The sequence below is a fragment of the Globicephala melas genome, chromosome 18, assembly GCF_963455315.2.
Source record: "Globicephala melas chromosome 18, mGloMel1.2, whole genome shotgun sequence".
In the NCBI taxonomy this organism is placed as follows: domain Eukaryota; kingdom Metazoa; phylum Chordata; class Mammalia; order Artiodactyla; family Delphinidae; genus Globicephala; species Globicephala melas.
The window spans coordinates 32,266,132-32,288,158 of NC_083331.1; the positions used below are offsets into that span (position 1 = coordinate 32,266,132).

The 22,027-nt window shown below is 36.7% G+C and overlaps 1 protein-coding gene across 4 annotated transcripts in view; it reads right to left on the reverse strand.

Moving 5' to 3' along the window:
* Positions 1-22,027, reverse strand: part of DIAPH3 (diaphanous related formin 3) — a 547,054-nt gene that overhangs the window by 325,713 nt on the left and 199,314 nt on the right. For all 4 annotated transcript variants that reach the window (XM_060287828.1, XM_060287826.1, XM_030830361.2 and 1 more), the window contains 3 exons: positions 19,160-19,264; positions 16,199-16,522; positions 15,356-15,470 (listed from right to left, as the gene is read on the reverse strand). In XM_060287828.1, coding sequence (XP_060143811.1) covers positions 15,356-15,470; positions 16,199-16,522; positions 19,160-19,264 — 544 coding nt within the window. The remainder of the gene's footprint in view (positions 1-15,355; positions 15,471-16,198; positions 16,523-19,159; positions 19,265-22,027) is intronic.

Here is a 22,027-nt window from a genome sequence, read left to right on the forward strand (position 1 = left end):
GAAATGAATTATGTATGGAGTCAGCAAGGTGAAGCTACCTCCTTCATAAGGTCTTTTCTAATTACCCCAGTGTAAATCAACGATTTTTAAATATGTCTAATAGTTGTGATATAATGACTTGATGTAATACGGTCAGTCAAGATATGATAAAAGCTACTTAGCATAGAAAGTATGTATGAAAGTAACAAAAAATTATACTGCATATACAAATGTTGAAAGGATAAAAGGAAATACAGTCAAATCCTATAATTAATTCAAGTAAGGTAGTAGAGTTTAGGGTAGTATTTTTTCTTTCAGCCACTTCTAAATTTTCTCTAACATAATAGTTTTATAGCCATTTAAATAGTTAAGTGAATTATCTTTACATAATTTTAATAAAAACGTAAGTAATATTTTGTTGCTTGATTACTAACACACATATAATACTTTATAGTTATAATACAGAATAACCCATAAAACATTTATCTTTCATGTAAAATTGCAAGCTTCCCATTTATAATACCTTTGAATCCTATACCACATTTCACTCAATAAATTTGTTATATTTAAATATTATTTGTATCCAAAAAAAAAAAAGAAAAAGAAATATTAGCAAGGATGTGGAGAAACTGGAACCCCTGTATGTTGCTGGTGGGAATATAAAGTAATTCAGTTGCTTTGGAAAATAGCTGGCAGTTCCTCAAAAAACTAAACATAGAATTACCATAGGATACAGCAATTCCACTCAAAAAAATCAACCCAAAAGGGTTGAAATCAGGTACTCAAACAAATACACGTACAAAAATGTTCAGAGCAGCACTATTCACAATAGCCAAAAGGAGGAAACAGCACAAATCCATCAAAGAAAGAATGGATAAACAAATCATGGTATAATACATACAAGGGAATATTATGCAGCCATTAAAAGGAATGTAGTAGTGATATATGTTACAATGTGGACGATTCTCAAAACTGATAGCTGAAAGAAGCCAGATACAAAAGGCCACGTATGGCATGATCCCATCTAAATCAAACACCCAGCTTAGATCAATTCAGAGACAGAAAACAGACTGGTGGTTGCCAGGGCTGGAGGGAAGAGACAATGGGGAGAAACTGGTTAATGGTACAGGGTTTTACTTTGGACTGATGCAAATCATCTGTAACTAGATAGAGGGGGTGGTGGCACATGTGCTAAATGTCACTGAATTGTATACTTTGGTTAATTTTATGTGATGTGAATTGCACCTCAATTAACAACAACTATAAAAAAATCAATACTCAACAAAGGAGCAATTTTAAGGAAAAAAAAAACTATGAACAATAAAATGTGTTACAATCTGTTTGCTAACAGTTATTCCTGGGGTTTGTAGACATCAAATCAAGGTCCATCCAACGATAACAGAATTTACCTAAACTTATTCCTCCTTCTTATACAGATTCTTGCTGCTAAAACAGGAAAAAAAGGTGAAGCATTTTAGCATCTAGATTCTGAACTTACCCGACTCTCAACCACCTTCATTATTCTCTGAATTTTTTACCTAATTTAGCCCATTATTCACTTAGAGCTAAAGTCATCAGTGGTAGAGTTAATTGGAATCTAGATCATTTAAATAATTCTACTCTCCTTCCAAAATTCCTATTTGCTTAAAATGAAAAAAAGACAGTTTGCTTGAGGAGGTTGAAATTATTATATTTCTGCTTTAAAGGAATAAAAAAACATTAATTTCAGCCAACATTAATTTGGTGCCCACTAGGTGCCAGGCAGTTCCCTAGGTACTTAGGACGAAACAAAGATCCCTCTCCTAAAGGAGTTTAAATTCCAATTGGTGCAGAGAGAGAAAAAGACAAATGCATACCTACTAAATAAGTAATAAACAATATGTTAGAAGGTGATAAATGGTATTTTAAAAAAAGAAAAACAAGGTAGGGAGAGTTGGGTTGGAGAGGTTGTGGGTGAACACAGGCAGTGTGGCAGTACTAAACTGGGGGTAAGTACAGGAGCCTCATTGAGAAGGTGACATTTAAATCAAGACTTGGAGGTGGTAAGGGGCTGACTCGAGCAGACACCTGGAATAACTGTGTTCCAGGCAGGAAAGAGCCCAAGGCAGGAGTCTACCTGGTATGTCTGAGGTGAATCAAAGAGGCTCTCCAGTGTGACTGCAGTGAAAGAACTGAGACGAAGGTTGTAGCAGAGGAAGTGAGAAAGCAGAGGAGCAGGAGTGAGAGTGGTTTCCAAAGCTTCAGCCCTCTCCCAGCAGAAAGGGCTGGCCCACGTAACGGCAGACGGGACGGCTGCACAGAGGTGGAGGCCAGGCAGGCTCTCCAGTGCTAACCTGGTGAAGGACACATCGGCAGCAAGGCAGCAGAGGCTCCCATGGGGAATTTTCCTAGGAGATAAAGAATGGGTAGGGACTGCAAATTAAAACATTCAGAGTAAGTGATGACACAGAGAGAGGCAATGCAATGCATGGCCAAATTTAATGGAAAAAGTAGACCAAATTTACCGGAGAATTGTATGTAGAATAGAAAAATAGCAAGAAGTATACAGCTAAAAATACAATTTGGACCTGAATGCAGAAGGCTACAAATGCCAGACAGGGAAGGCCTTTTTTCTTTTAATCCCTTAGAATGAATGCACATGTGGGAGACCTGTAGGGACGATAAATCTGAAGACAGTTTATATTACTGTCTTAAAAACAGAAAGACTATGAGAAAACAATACAAAAAAAAAAGATTTGAAGAAAGTACATAATGAGTGAAATGGCTATCATGGCTTCTAAAGTTTAAAGGACCAAAACAGAAGATACGTCATTATGCTGCACTGTTAGTCACGGTAGCTGGTCTCAAGGTCATTTCCACACCGATGCGTATCGACTTCCACCCAGGCTCCCCCCAACATGCTCCCACGCCTTTCCCTCCCTCCTTTTCTCTAGTGTCCCAACGGGAGACAGAGGAACGAACATGAGGCATGAAGTTAAGAAGTAAACCCTTGACTTTCAACTTCTTTCTAATGATGCGACCTTGAGGATTAGATTTTTAACTTCTCCAGGCAACAGCTTCTCACACTAACTCTTATAATGTGAAGACCAGGCCCAGTTAGGAGCTGAGCAAACACCCACTTCTCCTTTACTTTGTAAGTCAGTTCCTTTCTCTTATTCTTGTTTGCTTCCACCAGCTGTTCTGGCCTTCTTATAACTCTAGAATAATCAAGAATAATGAGAAATTTTGATTTACTGAGATTGTAGGTTATGCTTATTCATCAAGAACACACTGACGAAAATGGCTCTTTTGACAAAGCACACCTCAGAGATACAAAAGTGGGCATGGGACCATCATGTCAGTTTCATTCTCTGCACTCAACAATCCTGCTGAGGAAAAATGATAGCTAAAAAAGAAAAAACCAGTAATCCACTGATTAGTCATTTTTGGATGCCTAGTCTACAGAACAGTATTCTTTCAGATATATACATATATGTGTACATATACATATATGTATGTATACACACATATAGAGTAAATTCTATTACAAAAGTACAGTTACCACACTGAAGTTGATACAAACTGCTGTTTTCCTTGCTATTGGTATTAAAAGCAGATAAATCTGCTTAAGTTTAATGGAAATACAAATGACTGGTCAATTTTAAAAACTCATATTCACTTTTACAGATAGATAAGATTTTAAATGAAGTTAAATAAAACTTGGGAAAATTAAAAAATATTATTCAGAAAAAGGATAATTTTTAAACAAAAACTTAAAAGCTCTAAAAACTAATGTCCATCATTTAAAAACAAACACAATTATCCCACTGGCTATTTCAACGCTTCTGGGTTGAATCTTACACTAACGGGACCAAGAATGCCAAACTATCCCATTGTGACCTGTGAAACCCTCAAAAATAATTGGTTCTCTAATTGAAAAAGAAAAGAAGATTAAAGAAGGGAGAAGAGCCCTGCTTCAGGAGGAAAAAGTCTCAGACAATACGATGACAGAAGAGTAGACTGGCAAGTAACTGAGCCAACAATTAAATTAAAATAAATTGCTTAGTTTGTGTGAAATGTGGTTGTATTAGATCTTTTGATAAATGTGATATCCCTCAGTGGTGAAATTTTTCCAATTAAAATAAACTTTTTATATATTGTATTTAAATTATCCAGTGAAATATGCAATTATAATAACATTTCCCAGCCTGTAATGAAACTGTATGTTCATATTAGGTCTGAGTAATATTTGGACTAGGAAAAGGTCCCTCTTCCAGAAGTCCCTATTATATAAATATTATATAAATATTTATAAATATATAAATATTACATAAATATAATAAATGATTCAGATAAAAATATGTTGTGAAACTTCATAAAACAAGAGTAACAATCTGTATTTTAAAATATAATTAAACTTTAAGGTGAGGGAATTAAGTTTTTCAACAAGGCAATATAGAAACAGTCATCTCCCACAAGTTTATAATGTATAAAATATAACACATTTCTTTTTCTAAATTAGAACCAGTCTTTCTTTCTTCCTTACATAGTAACAAGTGAAAGTCAAGAACCAATTTGTTTTTAAATAACAGTGGTTCTTTACCTTAGCTTTTTGAAGGGTATTTCTGGCTTGGAAAAAAAAAAAAATTAAGTAAAAACATATATACAGAATTTACTAACATCTTAGAAAAAATGAAATTAATAGTATACATTACAAACTGGAAAATATACAGTAGTCTGTGATACCTTTTCACATTAATTTAATATAGTATATTTAAATCAAGAAGAGGAAAAATCATTCCTGGCACTTAGACATATGAGGATTTTTCCTAAAACTCCGGAAAGGCACTTGGCTGTGGTAACAAAAACATATGTTGGTGTGATTAGTAAAGATCCAAAGCTCAATAAACATTTAGTGAACAGAACAAATGATTTAAACAGTTAAGCCAAAATGCCCCAGGACCCAAAAATGACATTCCTATAAAGGGAATGCAGGGCTAAAGGAGACTGGCATAATTTTAATGAGCGGAATCAACAGGGCCAAGTACCTTGTGAAATGCTGCAATTTTATGGCATCCAGTTATCCCAAACCCCGTCCTCTGTCAGAAGTGTCCACGTCCTAATCCTTGGAGTCTGTGAATATCTTACCTTACATGGAAAAGGGAACTTTGCCAGTGTGGTTAAGGTTAAAGACCCTGAGATTAGGAGAGTCTCCTGGACGATCCAGATGGGCCCAATTTAATCACATGAGTCTTTAAAGAACCTCTCCTGACATAGGTCAGAATCTGAGAAGCATGTACTCAAGGAAATCAGGTGGGGAAGACTCAGCTCACTGCTGCTGGTTTTGAAGAATCTAGAAGGAGGCCACAGACTGAGGAATGTGGGCAGCCTCTGGAAGCTGGAAAAGGCAAGGGACAGATTCTCCTGAGAGCCTCCAGAACATAGCCCTTGATTTTAACCCAGTGAGACTAACCTACAGAACTGTAAGATGGTAAATTTGCGTTATTTAAGCTGCTAAATTTGGAGTAATTTGTTATAGCAGCAATAAAAAACTAAGACAAAGCCCCACCTGTGAGCATAATAATTCTTCCCACCTTTGCCAGCTAAACTATGCTGAAACTGGAGGGAAAGAGAGGAAAACGGATGAGAAGCCAATTGAGAGTCCTGACATCACTGGGATACTGAACTTACTAACTCTGGGACTACCAACCACCAGACTTCTCTTTTAAATCACTTTTAACTGGGTACTGTCTCCCGCAGGCAAACTTTCTCACAGAGTCACCAGAAAAGATTGATTTACATACACTAATGCAGCATGTAAGTTTCTAAGTTCATCATCCAATCTTAGATTTGGGGGCTGTGAGTCATTCTGAGATAAACACTTTTCACTTCAAGAGTTTTGCCTCCCCTATCTATTACTAGACAGGCTGTCAGAGAAGAAGAAATACCAACACCCATTTTCAATTAAGTTCCAGACATCTGTTCATGTATTTCCTTAATTTGTCACCAGTTCAGGAAACAAGAGTTAGGCTAAACCATATGTATAAAATACAATTGTATACAGTTGACCTAAATAATTTCTTTAGCTTACATCACAGAGCTGGAGGAGTAACCTATTCTTGAGAAATTATCACTCCTGTGAACATCATGCTAACACTCTATGAAACGAAGAAAATGAACAGTTATCATCCTTTCTGCAAACCCTGGGGGGAATTTAGGCCATCAGCTCTACTTGGTACTCTTATTTGCCTATCAACTAAAGGTTCCCTACGCCTTAATGCACCCCAGTTCCACAATGACATTAAGCCGTCCGTACCATCCTCATTAGGTTGAAACTGTAAATAAGTGTCAAAAATAATGAATTATTGGGCTTCCCTGGTGGCACAGTGGTTGAGAGTCCGCCTGCCAATGCAGGGGACGCGGGTTTGTGCCCCGGTCCGGGAAGATACCACATGCCGTGGAGCGGCTGGGCCCGTGAGCCATGGCCGCTGAGCCTGCGAGTCCGGAGCCTGTGCTCTGCAACGGGAGAGGCCACAACAGTGAGAGGCCCACGTACCGCAAAAAAAAAAAAAAAAAAAAAAAAAAGGAATTATTGACACGATCCAGTAAGGTTTTATAAAGAACTGAATGAGCTTTCCAAGATCACTCTCGAATCATCAGCTCAATGCTCTAAAACAGAATCACACCAAGAAAAACAAAGTTAAATTTTTCAATTTTTAAAGTTCATGAAATTACACACCAGCTCCATTAACGACATAAACTGAAAGAAAGAAAAAACATCACAGAAAAACTTTTAAAAAAAGAGGGAAATAAAATCCCAAACAGGTCTTTACATTTATTCCTGATTCAACAGATCCTTCTCTACAGAAACTTAATAAAGCATTTGACAGTTAAGATGTACACAAAAATGCAAGAAACAAGAGGTATAGACCAGTATTCTAAAAGTCTTCCTAAGTGGCTATTAACATAGGTCCATTAACAGAGCAGTTTCATGGTTTAGAAAGCTTCATTTGGAAATAAGGCCAGGGACTTCCCTGGTGGCACAGTGGTTAAGAATCCACCTGCCAGTGAAGGGGACAAGGGTTTGAGGCCTGGTCCGGGAAGATCCCACATGCCACGGAGCAACTAAGCCTGTGCGCCACAACTACTGAGCCTGCACTCTAGAGCCTGCGAGCCACAACTGCTGCTACAATGAACTGGGCATTGCAAAATATGTTTTAAAATATTCATCATATAATCCTCACAATAAACTTATGAGCTGGATCTTAACTCCCCCATTTTAGAGAGGAAAGACCTACAGCTGTAAGGGCTGGGGTCGCACACTTGTAGGTGGATTCCACAGTGCCTCACTTCTCCTGCAGACTCCACAGCGTGATGTTAGTATTTACAGTTCAAATACTTACAGAAGTAAAGAGAGGTACCAAATGATGAAAGATGGTCTTAATAAAAAACGGCAGGTTTTTAAAGCCTTTAATATAAATTGTGGGATGAGGATGAACTGCTGTGGGGCAGTGGTAAGGTGGCAGGAGATGAGAGGAAAATTATTTTAAATCAAAGAAGAGCACTTTAAATAAAACATAATAGGATTTCTTTTAATCAGAGAAGCAGCATGGCATAGCAGAAGGAGCAATGGCTTTACACTCATATCTGTATTCCATTCACAGTGGCGGCTCCTTTTAGCTGAACTTCACTTGAAGAGCACAACTTTTTCTTACTGATAAAATGTATACAACATTTGCCTGGGGCCCTTTGCAGAACTGTTTTGAGGAGCAAATAAAACGATATAAATGAAGTAAACATAACTGCTAAAAAGAAAGACACATTATTAATACTGTTGTTTTATTACTGTCTAATTAGGGAATAAGTTTTCTATTTTTTTTCCATTTTTGATATATGCTTTTATTAACAAATGCATTATGGCCTGTTAACATGGATTTAAAAAATGGATGGCCAGATGTTGGAACCACCATAAAAACTTATTCTAAGCTGGATAAAATATCTCATTACAAATAACACACTAGCCCTTTAAATTACAAAACAAACCCAAAAACCACATACCTGTGAATAGGCAGCAGTTGAGGCGAGGCCCCTGACCTCCACCTCACTCCCACCTCTACATGCTGCAGCAGGGTCCTTAACCTTTTTTGCCATGGAGCTCCACTGGCAATCAGAGAAGTGGACCCCTTCTCAGAATAATTTTTAAATGTATAATTTAAATACATAAGATTTCAAAGGAAGCAAATTGTTCTCGAACGCAGTTATTAAAATGCACTGTTTATGGACTGGTAACAAACATGTATGGCAACCATGGAGATGGACTGCTCAGATCTCCCTTTAGGAAAGAACTTTCCACTCGGTTACAAAGGAACACACTTAGCTGACAGGCTCCAAGCCATGAGCACCCTCAGGACCCTCCTCAGTTTTGGAGCCCCAGCCAAGGACTGAGCACGGCAGAAGTAACCAGGCCTGGCCATCACGGCCCAACCTGGGACTCCTCTGACAGGCATTCTGGGCTCCAGCACTCCCTCCCAGCTGCGCTGGCTGAGAAGATTTCTCAGATTTGCATCACAGTCCCAGGTTCTTCCTGCCTAGTCCTGCTCTCAACTGCCTTTACCTTTCACATACATAACCCATCCCTTGCCCCTTAAAAAAACCCTCCTGCACTTCAACATCTCAGCATCTGCTTCCTGGAGGACCCAACAGACAAAATATGCTTCTTTATTAATGTCTTAAGTAACAAGGTCTAGCTGCAGGTCTAATAATTACTCTAATTTTGAAGTAGTGATGAGTTTCAATGATATTTCAATGTACCTGAAGCAATTCTCATGTGATATGAAAGTACGTATGAACCTTACAGGTAGAAACGACATAGGTACTGCTGTGTTTGTTGCCTATATTTATCATTGAAGGAAAAACTAAATTTCAGTTAGAGGTTAATGAAAGTGATGATGCTAAATTTTTTTTTTCTTAGCCAAGTTCATAGGCCTCAAGTTAAGAACTCCTGGTGTAGTGTGTGTCTGACTTTGAAATATTCATTCTTTTAAGGCACAGACACCTACTCAGACAAGTCAGAGCTGTGATAAGCAAAGGTCTCTAAACTGGCATTCTCCTCAGATGCCATGACAGCCATGAAAGCTTGTGGTAAACACAGAACATGTTCAAGGTATCAGAGCATATGCCCAAATGACCTAACCTTGAGGGACCAAGAAAACAACAACAACACCCAGCTTACCTAAACACATGAATATATAATCACCTCCAAACCTAAGTTATGAAATTCAAAGTTATAAAATTACAATAAAGTTATTTCCACAGAAAGTTTTTTTTTCTGTTACAAAAGAATTTACTACACTGTTTATTTAATATCGAATTCCTATAGCATGGAATCCAGCAAGAAGCGCTTATCTCCTTATGACTCTCCTACCACGATCCCACTCCCTCCTTGTGCTCCAGGGATGGATCCAGGTACAGTGCTAACTCCATGTGATTCTCTCTCTTCCAAGCCTGGCAAGTGGTGTGTGTGGAGGAGGGCATGGGGGTCAGAGAGAGTAGAGAAGAGAGGAAGTGAATGGCCAGATTTACAAAATATTACTTTAAGATTAAAATAGCACATTCAGAAGGAGGAGCCTCATTTATATTTTCAGAAGAACAATGGTGTGCACTAACTATGAGTGGGAGTCCTGAGTGATAGAACATACTGCAGACAAGGCAGTCGAAAAATGCACTTTGAGCAATCAGAGGGCAACAAGAGATGCCAGGGTAAATGGGGAAGAAGACAGAAGAAGGAAATGCAGGAAAGGGAAGAGAAATCCTAAGAGACAAAATCCTAAGCGATGACAATGGCATGTAATGACCTTACAATTTTGTTAAGGTTTGACAGCTACAGGCGCACCACTGAAAACTGCTACCAGAATTAAAATACCACGATGAGCTACTTGTAATACGGAAGGGAGACAGCATCCCCCAATCTACCACTAGTCAAGTGACACTAGTTGAATCCAGTGCCCTAATACCATTCTTTTCTCCAGTGGAAGAAGAAAAAAAGAGAATAGAAAAAAGGAAAGAAAAAAAGCCATGTTTATGGGCATACCCCCCCAATACAATACATACAAGTCCAAGCCTCCTCCTTTTCTGTTTATAGCATCAGTACAACATATAAGAAACATGCCTATTTACAGGGACCTTTAAACCTTCTATCACACCATGCCAAAGATATGCTGGGTAACTAAGTGTGTAACTGAAGCATTTTGTGGACTTGAAAGTTGCCTGTGGCTCCAACCTAAATAACCCCTTTCTTTACGCTCTCTCTATAGGTTTTATTTCTCTAAAGCTTTCAGAATAAATTTCTGTTTCTTTTGCAACCCAACAGAGAATATAATTGGTAACAATGAGATACTCTCTAATGGTGAAACAATCAAAACATTCCTGACCTATCTCATAATTTCCTTAAGTTCTTTCCAGATTCAGCCACAGACAAGAACCAAAATAAATCCCTAGAGAAATATTTAATTTGCCACTGACTTCCTCCCCAATCTTCCCAAACTAGTGTTTGTCAAATGTCTTTTCAGAAACCTTTAAGATGTTGAAGATATGTTACATTCATTTTGGCATCATCTCTATATTAACATGCTCTCAAGAACCATACTTCTGTTATAAATTATATTGTTCACCTTAATGTAGGCTTCTGAGGTAGTTCAGGATTTTTTATACACTTTGGTTCATACAGAGGAATAAATTGTGTTTCAGATACAAAGCAACAAACTGAACACAGCCAAGTCACAGGGATACTCCATGGTTTATCACTTCCTACCCCAATACTTTGTCCACGGAACTATGATGTCAGAAATCGAAGCTTGATTTGTTTTTAAGTACATAATCCATTAACTGTTTCCATATGCCATAACTGTTCAGTTGAGAAATTATTTATAAACCAGTTTATTGGCCCTATCTGGCAAATATGATGCACCTGTTATAAAATTTGATTACTTCAGAAAGCTAACAATTGTGGAACCACATTTTCATAATAAATCAGTCTATGAGAATTAGACTATTCATATACTTTCAGAAAGCCCTTTAATCCCTATTAAGTTAACAGTTTGTGAATAATGAAAGTAATTAATATTAATTTTAGTCGATAAATCCAACACCAATAACCCGTTAGTATACGTTAATCCATTTTCCAACAGCCTGTAAAAATTAACCAACAGATGCTTCCACTCTGGTAAAAAATATGCAGGCCATTAGCATTATTTTTATGATACCAAATGTTCAATATAGTATATGAACATTGTGATTAAATTTCTGAGAGATATACAAACAATGTTCTTTTATAACCTTGTTAAGTCTTAACAGAAGCCAGAGACAGTAAAACATGGCAGTCTTTTCTACAATCAAGATCAGTACTGGTTGTCCCACTCCTTGTTCTTAGACTTCACCTGCGAACTTGACTGCGCTTCACCAAGGCCACAGAGTAACATGAGTACAGGGCCCCTCACCACAGTGTCCCCAGTGCTAAACACAAGGCCTCACATTCAATGTGTCCCCTGTAAATACTTGTCGACTTGAACAATGGTAGTCAAATAGGATAAAGAGAAAAAGCAGAAGAAATTAAAGAGGCAGATGAGAAAAATAAAAGAAAAAGATGATCAGGAAAAATGTCTACATGTTATTTTCAAAAGAATCTAAACTATGGAAAGCTAAGATGTATCTCAAAAGTTCAGGATGGAGAGAAGCAAGGAAAACAAAGTGAGATACTTAATAGGGAAATAAAGTATAAAAAAGAAAATGATACTACTGAATCAGAAAAAAAAATGTTGATTTCATAGGAAATGGCTTAGAGGGGGGTTTCCGTACTCCTTAAGATATGACACAAGGGGGCTTCCCTGGTGGCGCAGTGGTTGTGAGTCCACCTGCCGATGCAGGGGACACGGGTTCGTGCCCCAGTCCGGGAAGATCCCACGTGCCACGGAGCTGCTAGGCCCGTGAGCCATGGCCGCTGAGCCTGCGCGTCCGGAGCCTATGCTCCGCAAAAAAAAAAAAAAAAAAAGATATGCCATGAGGCACGCTTCATTGAAGCAATGCTATAAAAGTCACAGGGAGGGGATTAGTTTAGAAAGCAAAGTAAGTAAAATCTAACTGGAAAAAAAGGAAGAAATATAATAAAGGGCAATATGAGTTAAGAGGGAACGTCCAACTCGCTTACCAATAACATCTTGCTCCATCTATGAGTCAGTGGGGCAGGGTGCTATTGTGGGGAGTTAGAACTGTTTTGCAATCGTAGACCAAGAGAAAAACCTCAGCAGAGATGTGGTAAAGTTTAAACAAAGTCACATGAAGAAGACCCAGCTCAGGGCTGGTATACCACAGTTACTCAATAGGGATTATTAGTTCCTCTTCCTCTTCCAACTCCCAGGTTATGAGACCTCTGAAACCCAACAATCTTAACCTAAACGTCTCATAAACCTAAAGCAGTGTAAAATAAATAGCCATACTTAGGACAAAAAATAAAGAACATGAGAGAAAATCCCAAGGTTCTTTTTAGATTATTGGATTCAGTTCCTTTCTTTCTTTTTCCTTTCTGCCAATTTCAAATGCTTAGGAAGCACAAAGATTGGCATCTTCCATTTAAAATGCCTGGAATGGAACATTCAACTATGTCAGAGAAAGAGCCCTGGTTCTTAGTCCAAACAGGTACTTCAATTAAAAAAAAAGTAAAAAAAAATATTTTCTCTAAAAATCCACAAGTCTTCAGTAATCTGAATTCTTTGTCCTTCCCTGCCAAGTTGTGATGCAAGCCAATGATGACAATCAACTAGTAGCCCGTGCCTCTATCTCCCCCTGCCTGCTAGAGAGTGGAGAGCAACTACATTTCTACCTGGAACTCAACAATGAATAATAGGTTTAATTTTGAATTCTGCAGAAATGACAAAATTGATTCAAAGTAACCTTTGGTGTCACGTGAAACAGGCAAATATTCGCAGCCGGGCCACGAATAAAGAGACAAGGAGCAACCTATCCACCAGCCCTCTGTCTTGTCCAAGTTTTCTAAGCACCTTTCTCTTACCTTCCTTTCTGACCTTTCCTATAAAATATCTACTGAAATCCTGTCTTTCTGAAAGCAGCAATGAATAGCCTTTTCTAATGAAATACTAATAATGCCAAAAAGAACACTTAAGGCTCCTCAAATAATGCTTTCTAGGAATTATTCTTTAAAATCCGAACCAAAAATAGTCACCTTCTCAGCTCGCCACCTGTTGGCATTGTGAAATGTTGGCACTGCCCCGCGTTACAACCCTGGGCTTCCCTATCTTTCTGTTGATTATGGAAATATCATCTACTGGTCCCAGAAAAGAGGAAGCAGCATTTGAGCTGAGAGAAAAGAAGTCATAGCCTCTGCCAGCCTCTAAGTCAAACCAAGGAGAGATTCAGGGCAGTGTGGATGCATGCACCAATCCAGAGAGGCACTAATATATGGAATATTCAGAAAAGGATCATTATTTCCTCACCTTAACCTTTACAACTAGTATTAGATTGAGCAAATATGTTGATTTTTTTCAACCTTAAATCGTAAGACTAAAGTTAGATGACAAGAATTTTTTAAAGGTCCAATTATTTCATTTAGGGCTAACACTACAGCTAAATTAAAGACATGCTAACAAGTTTCCCTTTTGAGCCTCATTAATTAAGAAAGTAATCAGAGTAAAGAGGGAAAAAAAATAGAGAAGCTGGATCCCAGAATTACTTAAATAGCTTTTAGGTACCACCCTTTCTACCTACTAGAAAAGCAGAGGGAAAACTAATCAATTCCAGATTATGAAATCTGAAATTCTGAAGTATTTTACATGTAAATACACACTTTAACTGCCATATATTTTCCCTGATTGCCTGAAGAGTGCACTAATCTTATTCAAAGAAAATTTTGATTCTCCATAATCAAAAGATAAAATTAAGATCTGCTTACTTCACAAGTTTTCCTATGGTAAGCTTGCTAAGAAAATGCCCCTGTTTTTCAAAGATCAAAATATATCATTTTTACTATTTTGGTCAAGACCAATGGTGTTCCAAAATATCTGATAAAGGCTTTGGATTTAACACAAATTCTAGAAATATAATTTACAATTACCTTTTAGAGTTTCTAACTTACAATTTTTTTTTTAAGTTTTTAATTTATATTTTAGAAAGCATTTCAAAGCAAAGCAAATGATTTTTTTGCTATCTGCCAACATCCCTTGGTTGCTGTGATGATCAAGTTAAATCACGTATATAAAGCATCTAGCATGGTGCCTAGTACACGGTGGGCACTTTAAGAAATCAATTCTTCTGTCTATACCAAGCCTTCCCATCTCCATTCAGATGGAGAAAAGCCCGCGCACAGCAAAGAAGACCCAACGCAGCCAAAAATTAAAAAACTAATAATTTTAAAAAATAATTAAAACAAACAAAAAAAGATAACGACTGACCTAAGTGCCTTGTACTACAAACCTAAAATGTGTTACTTAAAAATGAACTGAACAGTATATGTGCATATCAGCCCTGAAACATAAGTGGTAGGCCCATGACACTGGATGAGAAAAAATCAAATTTCAGACAAGAGTAATTCCTAAATATAATTGTTAAAAAGAGAAAAATCACACTGCACAGGTAAAAGCTATCTGTGATGGCTTTTGAAAATGAATTCCATTGCATTTAATGAAAAGATGTTATAATCTACTCATAGACTCTATTTCAAACTAATTTTCAAGATGCTCTATAAATTTGATATTTCTATCCCATGTGAGTCATACTAATTAATTATGTGATAGCCACTATAACATTAAAGGGTGGGAAAATTCTGACTAGAGGAAGAGTTACATTTTGTTTTCATTTTTCTATTTCTCATTGACTACAGGGAATTTTCACACCAAAATTTTCTCTGAAAATACCCTCCTTTACGAAAGTCTAATTTAGAATATCTTCAAAGAAGGTATTATAAAGAAATTTTTTTAAGTTTTGTATTAAATCATTTGTATTTTATTTTTTTTTTAACATCTTTATTGGGGTATAATTACTTTACAATGGTGTGTTAGTTTCTGCTTTATAACAAAGTGAATCAGTTATACATATACATATGTTCCCATATCTCCTCCCTCTTGCGTCTCCCTCCCTCCCACCCTCCCTATCCCACCCCTCCAGGCTGTCACAAAGCACCGAGCCAATATCCCTTATTTTAAAAATTGTTCAGTTGATACTCTATATAAAAAATTAACTTCAGATTATTCATTGGATTATTCATTTATCCATTAGTAACATAAAAAAATACCATTTATATGACACAAATAATACTTTCTAAAGGTAAGCATATAAAAAGTTACAATATTAAAATACTAAGAGTAACAAATAACCAAGATATTAAACTTACCTTTTGGTTGGCAACAAAACATATTCTCAAGTTTACAAAGCAAATCCACATTTTCATACTTATTTTCATTTGCTTTTACCCAGAAACAGTCTTCAGTCATTTCCTGAGGTCTGATCTGCAGCCAGAGAGAAGACAGATTCACACACAGTTGAGTGTTTCATCTGTCCCCCACACCCAATCACCATGTATACACCCAGTGCCCCAGACCTGCCAGTAGATGTTTATGAAGTAATCTCTGTAAGATTTTTTTCCCAAAGTATGTTCAATGAAATACAAGTTCTGCAGGAAGTTAATGTGTTATTAGGGAGAAAAAAAAAAAAAAAAAAAAGGTTCGGCTCTCAAATAGTTGGGAATTTGAAGTTGAATGAAATGAAGTTTGTTTCTTCTCAATTATACTTCTCCTAGTCTTTAGCAATGCTCAATTTATGTGACCATGGAACCATCATTCTGCAGGATTCAGAATTCCTATGTCTCGACTAACCACTTCTGACAAGTAGTAATACTTTTCCCAATAGCTATCAATATAAAAAAGTTCCTAAGAATACTATTTTTTTTGTACTTTTGAAAAACACTTCAAAATACAGAGTATAACCACAATAATGTTGAATTGGCAATTTAATTACAATCAAATCCCATTGTAACAACTAACATCAATTCCTACCCAATTTATAAACCAGAGAGCTTTAGTCAATAGCAAAGGGCTTTGACTCAACATTTTTATTTAAAATAATGCCTGTTTATTTAATGTCATTTTGAATAGGGATCCCATTGGAAACTAAATACAATTATATTTAAGTTTTAATCTAGGTAACAGTATTATTTCTCTATTTATTTCTGTTTTACCTTTAACCAATTCAATCTTCTCATGCTGGTCTCCGGTTTAAATTCTTTCTTTGGTTTTAACCCAAAAGGCAGGGTTGGTGGTGGGGGAGAGGTTCGTCCACAGAGAAATCCCAGGGGAGGTGGTGGAGGCACAGGACCACCACCAAATGGCATGGGCATTCCTGGAAGGGGAAGGGGTGCAGGTGGGGGGGGAGGGGGTGCAGGTGGGGGGGGAGGGGGCAAGCCTCCACAAGAGGGCAGTGGCTGCGGTGGAGGAAGTGCTGCGTGGCCAGTTCCATTTTCTTTTGAAGAAGGCAAATAGGTACCCGGTGGCAAGGCACCAAACTATAGGGGAAAGAAAAAGAAGAAATATGACAAAGAACTCTCTATAAAACATGTTAAAGTACACTTTTCTCAAAAATAAGGTATTATTTTAAAACAAAAACAACTGAATTTCAGTAACGTCATGTGGTTTAACCTAAAAACAAAATTTCAAAGATTTTTTTTCCCAATTTAAGAATATTATAGCTTTTGTTTTCATAAAAATGTAATTGTCAGAAATATTACTCCCCGTTTTGAGGTAGTTATGGCCAACCAGGTGGAGATGTCCAGGAGGCAAATGGCAACACGGGCCTAAAAGATCTGAAAGTCAGCAGTCTCTACAGGACAGCTGAAGAAGGCATGGGTGTAGATATGTTCACCCAGAGTATGCAGCATGAGGAAAGGTTTGTATACAGAATTCTACAGGACACCAGCATTTAAGTGGTAAGTAAAAAAAAAATAAGATCCAGAAAAAGAGAGGTAAATAATATTGCCACATCGTGCCTTTGCCCTTGAGAAAAAAAATCTAAGATTCTTAGTAGGACCTTCAGAGCATCTCACGATCTGGTCCCTGTGACCACTAGGCACTTCTGTCCTTATGTTTCCATGGCATAATAACAATAGATGCATTTTTACTATCATAAAGGTGATCTGGGTTGATAAATAATTTTTTGTGATATGGTTATTTCCTGAAATTACTAACTTCAACTCTGAGCCATATAGCTATAGGAGTATTAATAAATCATTTAAAAGTTTTATGGCACAATTATGGAAAACAGATCATGTATAAAGGCTTGAAATCGATATCCAAGGTCAGCACAAAGAAAAAGTATTTAAGAGAAGTTGAAACCACAGTCAAAAAACATGCCTTATCAAAAACATTAAGTATAAAGAAGAATCACTTTAGTGTTATGCTGGGTTGCTGTGATCATGAATAGCACAGCCCTCTCAATGTTAAGGATGTATGTACATTATACTCACACTCAGTATACATTTATGGTTAACAATTAATGTCTTAAAACAAAGGTATGGTTGAATTTCTGCTCTAGATTTTGATGGGTGTGACAGACTTATCACTGATGGGGCCAGACACTGTGACCACCTTGCCCCCCATTCTATCCCCAGCACCTAACAGTACTTGGCTGTTAAGTGACTGAAGGAATGAAGTCACAGATAATAAAACATATTTTATTCATAACCTTTATAATCAGTATAGCTTTGATCAAAGAGAAGTATATTAAGACAAATGCATAGATTTCATGAGAAATACAAACTTATCCAAAGGAAGTATTTGTCAGTTGTTATTCAAAAATGAATAATTGTGGCCAGTGTCAAGTCTCTAATTACAGGCTTTCCTCTAATAGACATAAACAAAGGTCATCACTGTACACAATTTAAAACAACACAGGAGATTCCTTGATTTAATCTGCTTCAAAATGTAAATATATTCCCATTTTACATAAAAGCACATGCAGCAATAACATATCCAAAGATGGTGAATATGTTTTCTATAAATTGAAATTTTCTAGAGTAGATTTACGAGTAATGCTTCAACTGGGAAAAATTAAAAAGAAAGGAAAGTCTAAATTTATACTAGCCCAGACCAGGAAAAACTTTTCATGAATATTTCAGTCATTGTCTATAACTCAATCTGAAATTAAAAAACACAAATGTTTTTTTAATATGAGAGACAAGGAGCCACATAAGAAAGATGAAAACTTTCAATAAATTGTGGTACCTTCTCTTGCAGCACTAAAGAAAGATGATCAGTGAGAATTTTCTTGTAGATAGATTCTTTTTTTTTTTTTCCAAAACTGAACACTAACATATAGCTCTTAGGGTATCTTCAGACAGACTCTGCAACAAAACTATACACTAAAGTATAAAAGAAAACAAACTCTCAAAATAACATAAGAAATAGTATACCTAAGACTATTTCAACATAACCATAAATTAGGATGAAAGGAAAACAGCAAAACTATACTTATTGCTCATCATCTTATGTGTAAATCTACATGAAAAAATTTAGCTGTGAAAATTCTACTTCCTTACTTTCATCCATTTAAAACATGCAGATGATATATTTCTTGCTACCTAAATGCTTTATGTGTAGAGAGCGTATGTGAGTGTATGTATTATCTGCTCCATAATCCAGATTTGCTCTCTTTTTTGTCATTTTTTAAATGTTTACTTTTGGAAATTGAAAAATTATCAGAAAATGTTCTCATTCAGCTAGAGGTTATCTTTCACTGCAAGGTACCCATAGGCTGAAGGTTTTCAAAAAATAAATAGCTTGAGCAATAATTTTCTGTAGTGGGATAAAGATCAGTGATGAATGACAAGTCTAAGAATAAAAGACTTTCTTACCCTTAACGCTTAATTACCTAGCAAACACGTGACATCAGGTACAAAACCCAACCGAAACATAAGGAAATAGATTAGTAAAAGTTTAGACGTTCTTAAAAATGCAAGCAGAAAAAAAGGGGCAAAATCATTTTAAAAATAAACACAGCGGAATAGAAATACATATAAACAATAATATGAAAACATACAAGGGAAATTAAAGTTTCAACATTTTGATGCTATGAAGATATGATACGACCTTTGTTCCCCTGGTGAGCTTTCAATACCCAAATTCACTCCAGGTAGATGGTATTTTACCTGTGATTTAAAAGCTTGTAACTCTGCTTGAAGCTCGTTAATCTGCGCCTCTTTTTTCTGCAATTGAGCCTGAGTTTCTTGGTGGTCGGTAAACTCTTTTTCAAACTGAAAAGGAAAAAAGAAAAAGAAACAAAAACACACAAGAAAGAGAGTAAGATGAAAATACAAAGCACTATTCTTCATCTAGAAATTTGATTCTAATGATCTGTTGGTAGAACATAAACTTTTATGAAAGGAGTGGTAGATTTTTGCTGTCACCCACAGCTTTTCTCTAGGTCCCTCTAGGTCCCACCAAAATCATTCATTTGCAAAGGAGCAGACAAAGCCAGAAATGAAATCTGTGACCATCTCCTCTCAGCAGAACAAACTGGGCCCACAGTTATCCGGAACCCTGGCATTTTTCTTAAAAGTCCCTAAATATCATTGCAATTTTGTGTAAAATAATAGAGAGCTAGGCATTGTACTGAATTCCCTGACCCCTACCTGCAAAAACTTATACTTGAAACTTGTCTGAAGTTTATCAACATGATTTAAAAGAATTCCACTTTAATATTTATTTATTAATAAATAACTCCACTTTGTAAATGCATCAATTACTTTCTTTTTTCTTACTACAACATCATGAGGTTTAAGGACCTGATGCAGGCTCTAACCTTCAACAACAGTTTAAGAGGATAAAGTCCATTTTATTTATCATTAATCTTTGGGAAATTAATGATAAATTAATCTTTCAAAGTCCTTAGTGCAACACTTTGTGGGAGGAAGGCAAATAATAAAATTTGGTGAATCGAATGAGTTTTCTAATTGATACAGCCACTCATCACAAGTTACCATCCTGTATTCAAACACCTTCACCTCGCCATCATCATGACTAAAAACCTCTACTAGCAGGAGTGAATTCAAATAGAGTACTGCTCATAATCAAGAACAAGTATTTGACTGCCTTTTAAAAATAAAAAATAATAATAATCATTTAAGAAAATACAAATATTTCACAAATGTAGCCTTGAGAGAGTTAGTGTTGGGCTCAGGGTTAGGATTAGGGACTCCATACACTGATGGCTTCCAAGTCCCTACCACCAGCTCAGCTTCACATCTGCACTCCAAAATGTAAACCAGTCTATAAATATATTTCCAACTTAATGAACATTTTTCAAGACTAAGAAAGCATTCCAGTATTTTCAAAGCCAATATTATCATCTTCTCTACAAACTTCGATTTTTGAATACTGCTGTTCCATCTAAAGTATAGCGCATATATCATGACTCCTTTGCTCTTAAACCTTTAGTGGCTTCATTATAAAAGCCACACTCATTACCCTAATATCTAAGTATCCCCTGATATCTGGTCCCATACCATCATTTTCCTTTATTCAATAAATATCTAATAGCATGACTATTATGTGTTTCTCAGAGTAGCAGGGACTAGGGGTACAGAGTTTAAGAGAGTATGATCACTGTGTTTAGTAAGCATAGTGTCTGGTGGCAAAGTCAAAGCAAACTAACCACCCAAAATCTATGAAAATTACCAGCAATAAAGAGAGAAAGACTGGAGGCATGTGCATCATTCCTGGAGGAATGATGCTTGATCTCAGGTTTAAAGAACTTGAGTCATTAGCTGAGAAGTGTAGCTTGCATTTCAAATAGAGTGACTAGCACAGGGTGTACATGAATGACAAGCCATCCCCTGTAAGGGGCACAAAAGGAGGTATGAGAACAAACTGCACAGGATGAAGCTGGAGGTAGACAGGAGTGAAACTGTTGAAAGGAATTTCACAATAAACCAAGAAGCTTTTTCTTTTTTGTAAAACCTAAAAACTGTAGAGAGCTATTAGAGTATTTATCATAAGAAAACAACATAATCAAATTTGCACTTTGGAAAACCCAACCAGCAGCAGTGTGGACAATGGACTGAAAGATAAATACTAGAGGCACAGAAATGAGTGTAGAGCTACTGAAGTTATCCAAGCAAGAACCGAAGCCCTTCCTAAATGAAGGTAGAAAATAGGGTAACGGAAAGAAAAGAAAAAAATATGTATTTTATATATATATATATATATATATATATATATATATATATATATATATATATATATAAACACAATCCAAAATATTAGTGTCTGACTGAACAAAGGAAATGAGTGAGGGGAATATATCTAAGATCACGACATTGTTCTGTTGCTTTGCAAGCCAGCAACAAAGTACTATAATTTGAGGGAATGACATACTTATGGGCAAAAACGATGAATTTGGTTTTGAAGGTATTAAGCTTCAGATACTTATGGGAAATTCAAAATAAATTTATATATGCCTCCACGACTTCCTTGGTGACGCAGTGGTTAAGAATCCGCCTGCGAATGCAGGGGCATGGGTTCAAGCCCTGGTCCAGGAAGATCCCACATGCCACAGAGCAACTAAGCCCGTGTGCCACAACTACTGAGCCTGCACAACAGAGCTTACATGCCACAACTACTGAGCCCACGTGCCACAACTACTGAAGTCCACGTGCCTAGAGCCTGTGCTCCGCGACAAGAGAAGCCACTGCAATGAGAAGGCTGTGCACTGCAACGAAGAGCAGCCCCCACTCTCTGCAACCAGAGAAAGCCCGCGCACAGCAACAAAGACCCAATGCAGCCAAAAATAAAAATAAAAAAATAAATTTATTAAAAAGAAAAAATTTATATATGCCTCCTCCTTGGCCATCTCACCTTGTTGCCTCACACTAAAACATCAGGGCTCACATTAGCTCTTACTTCCTTGGGTAAGTCTTCCCTGGCCACACAAGATCTATAGGCTTACAAACCACATAGGGTTTTCCTACCACAACAATTATCACACTGTAATACAAAATTATCAAAATGTAGTATCA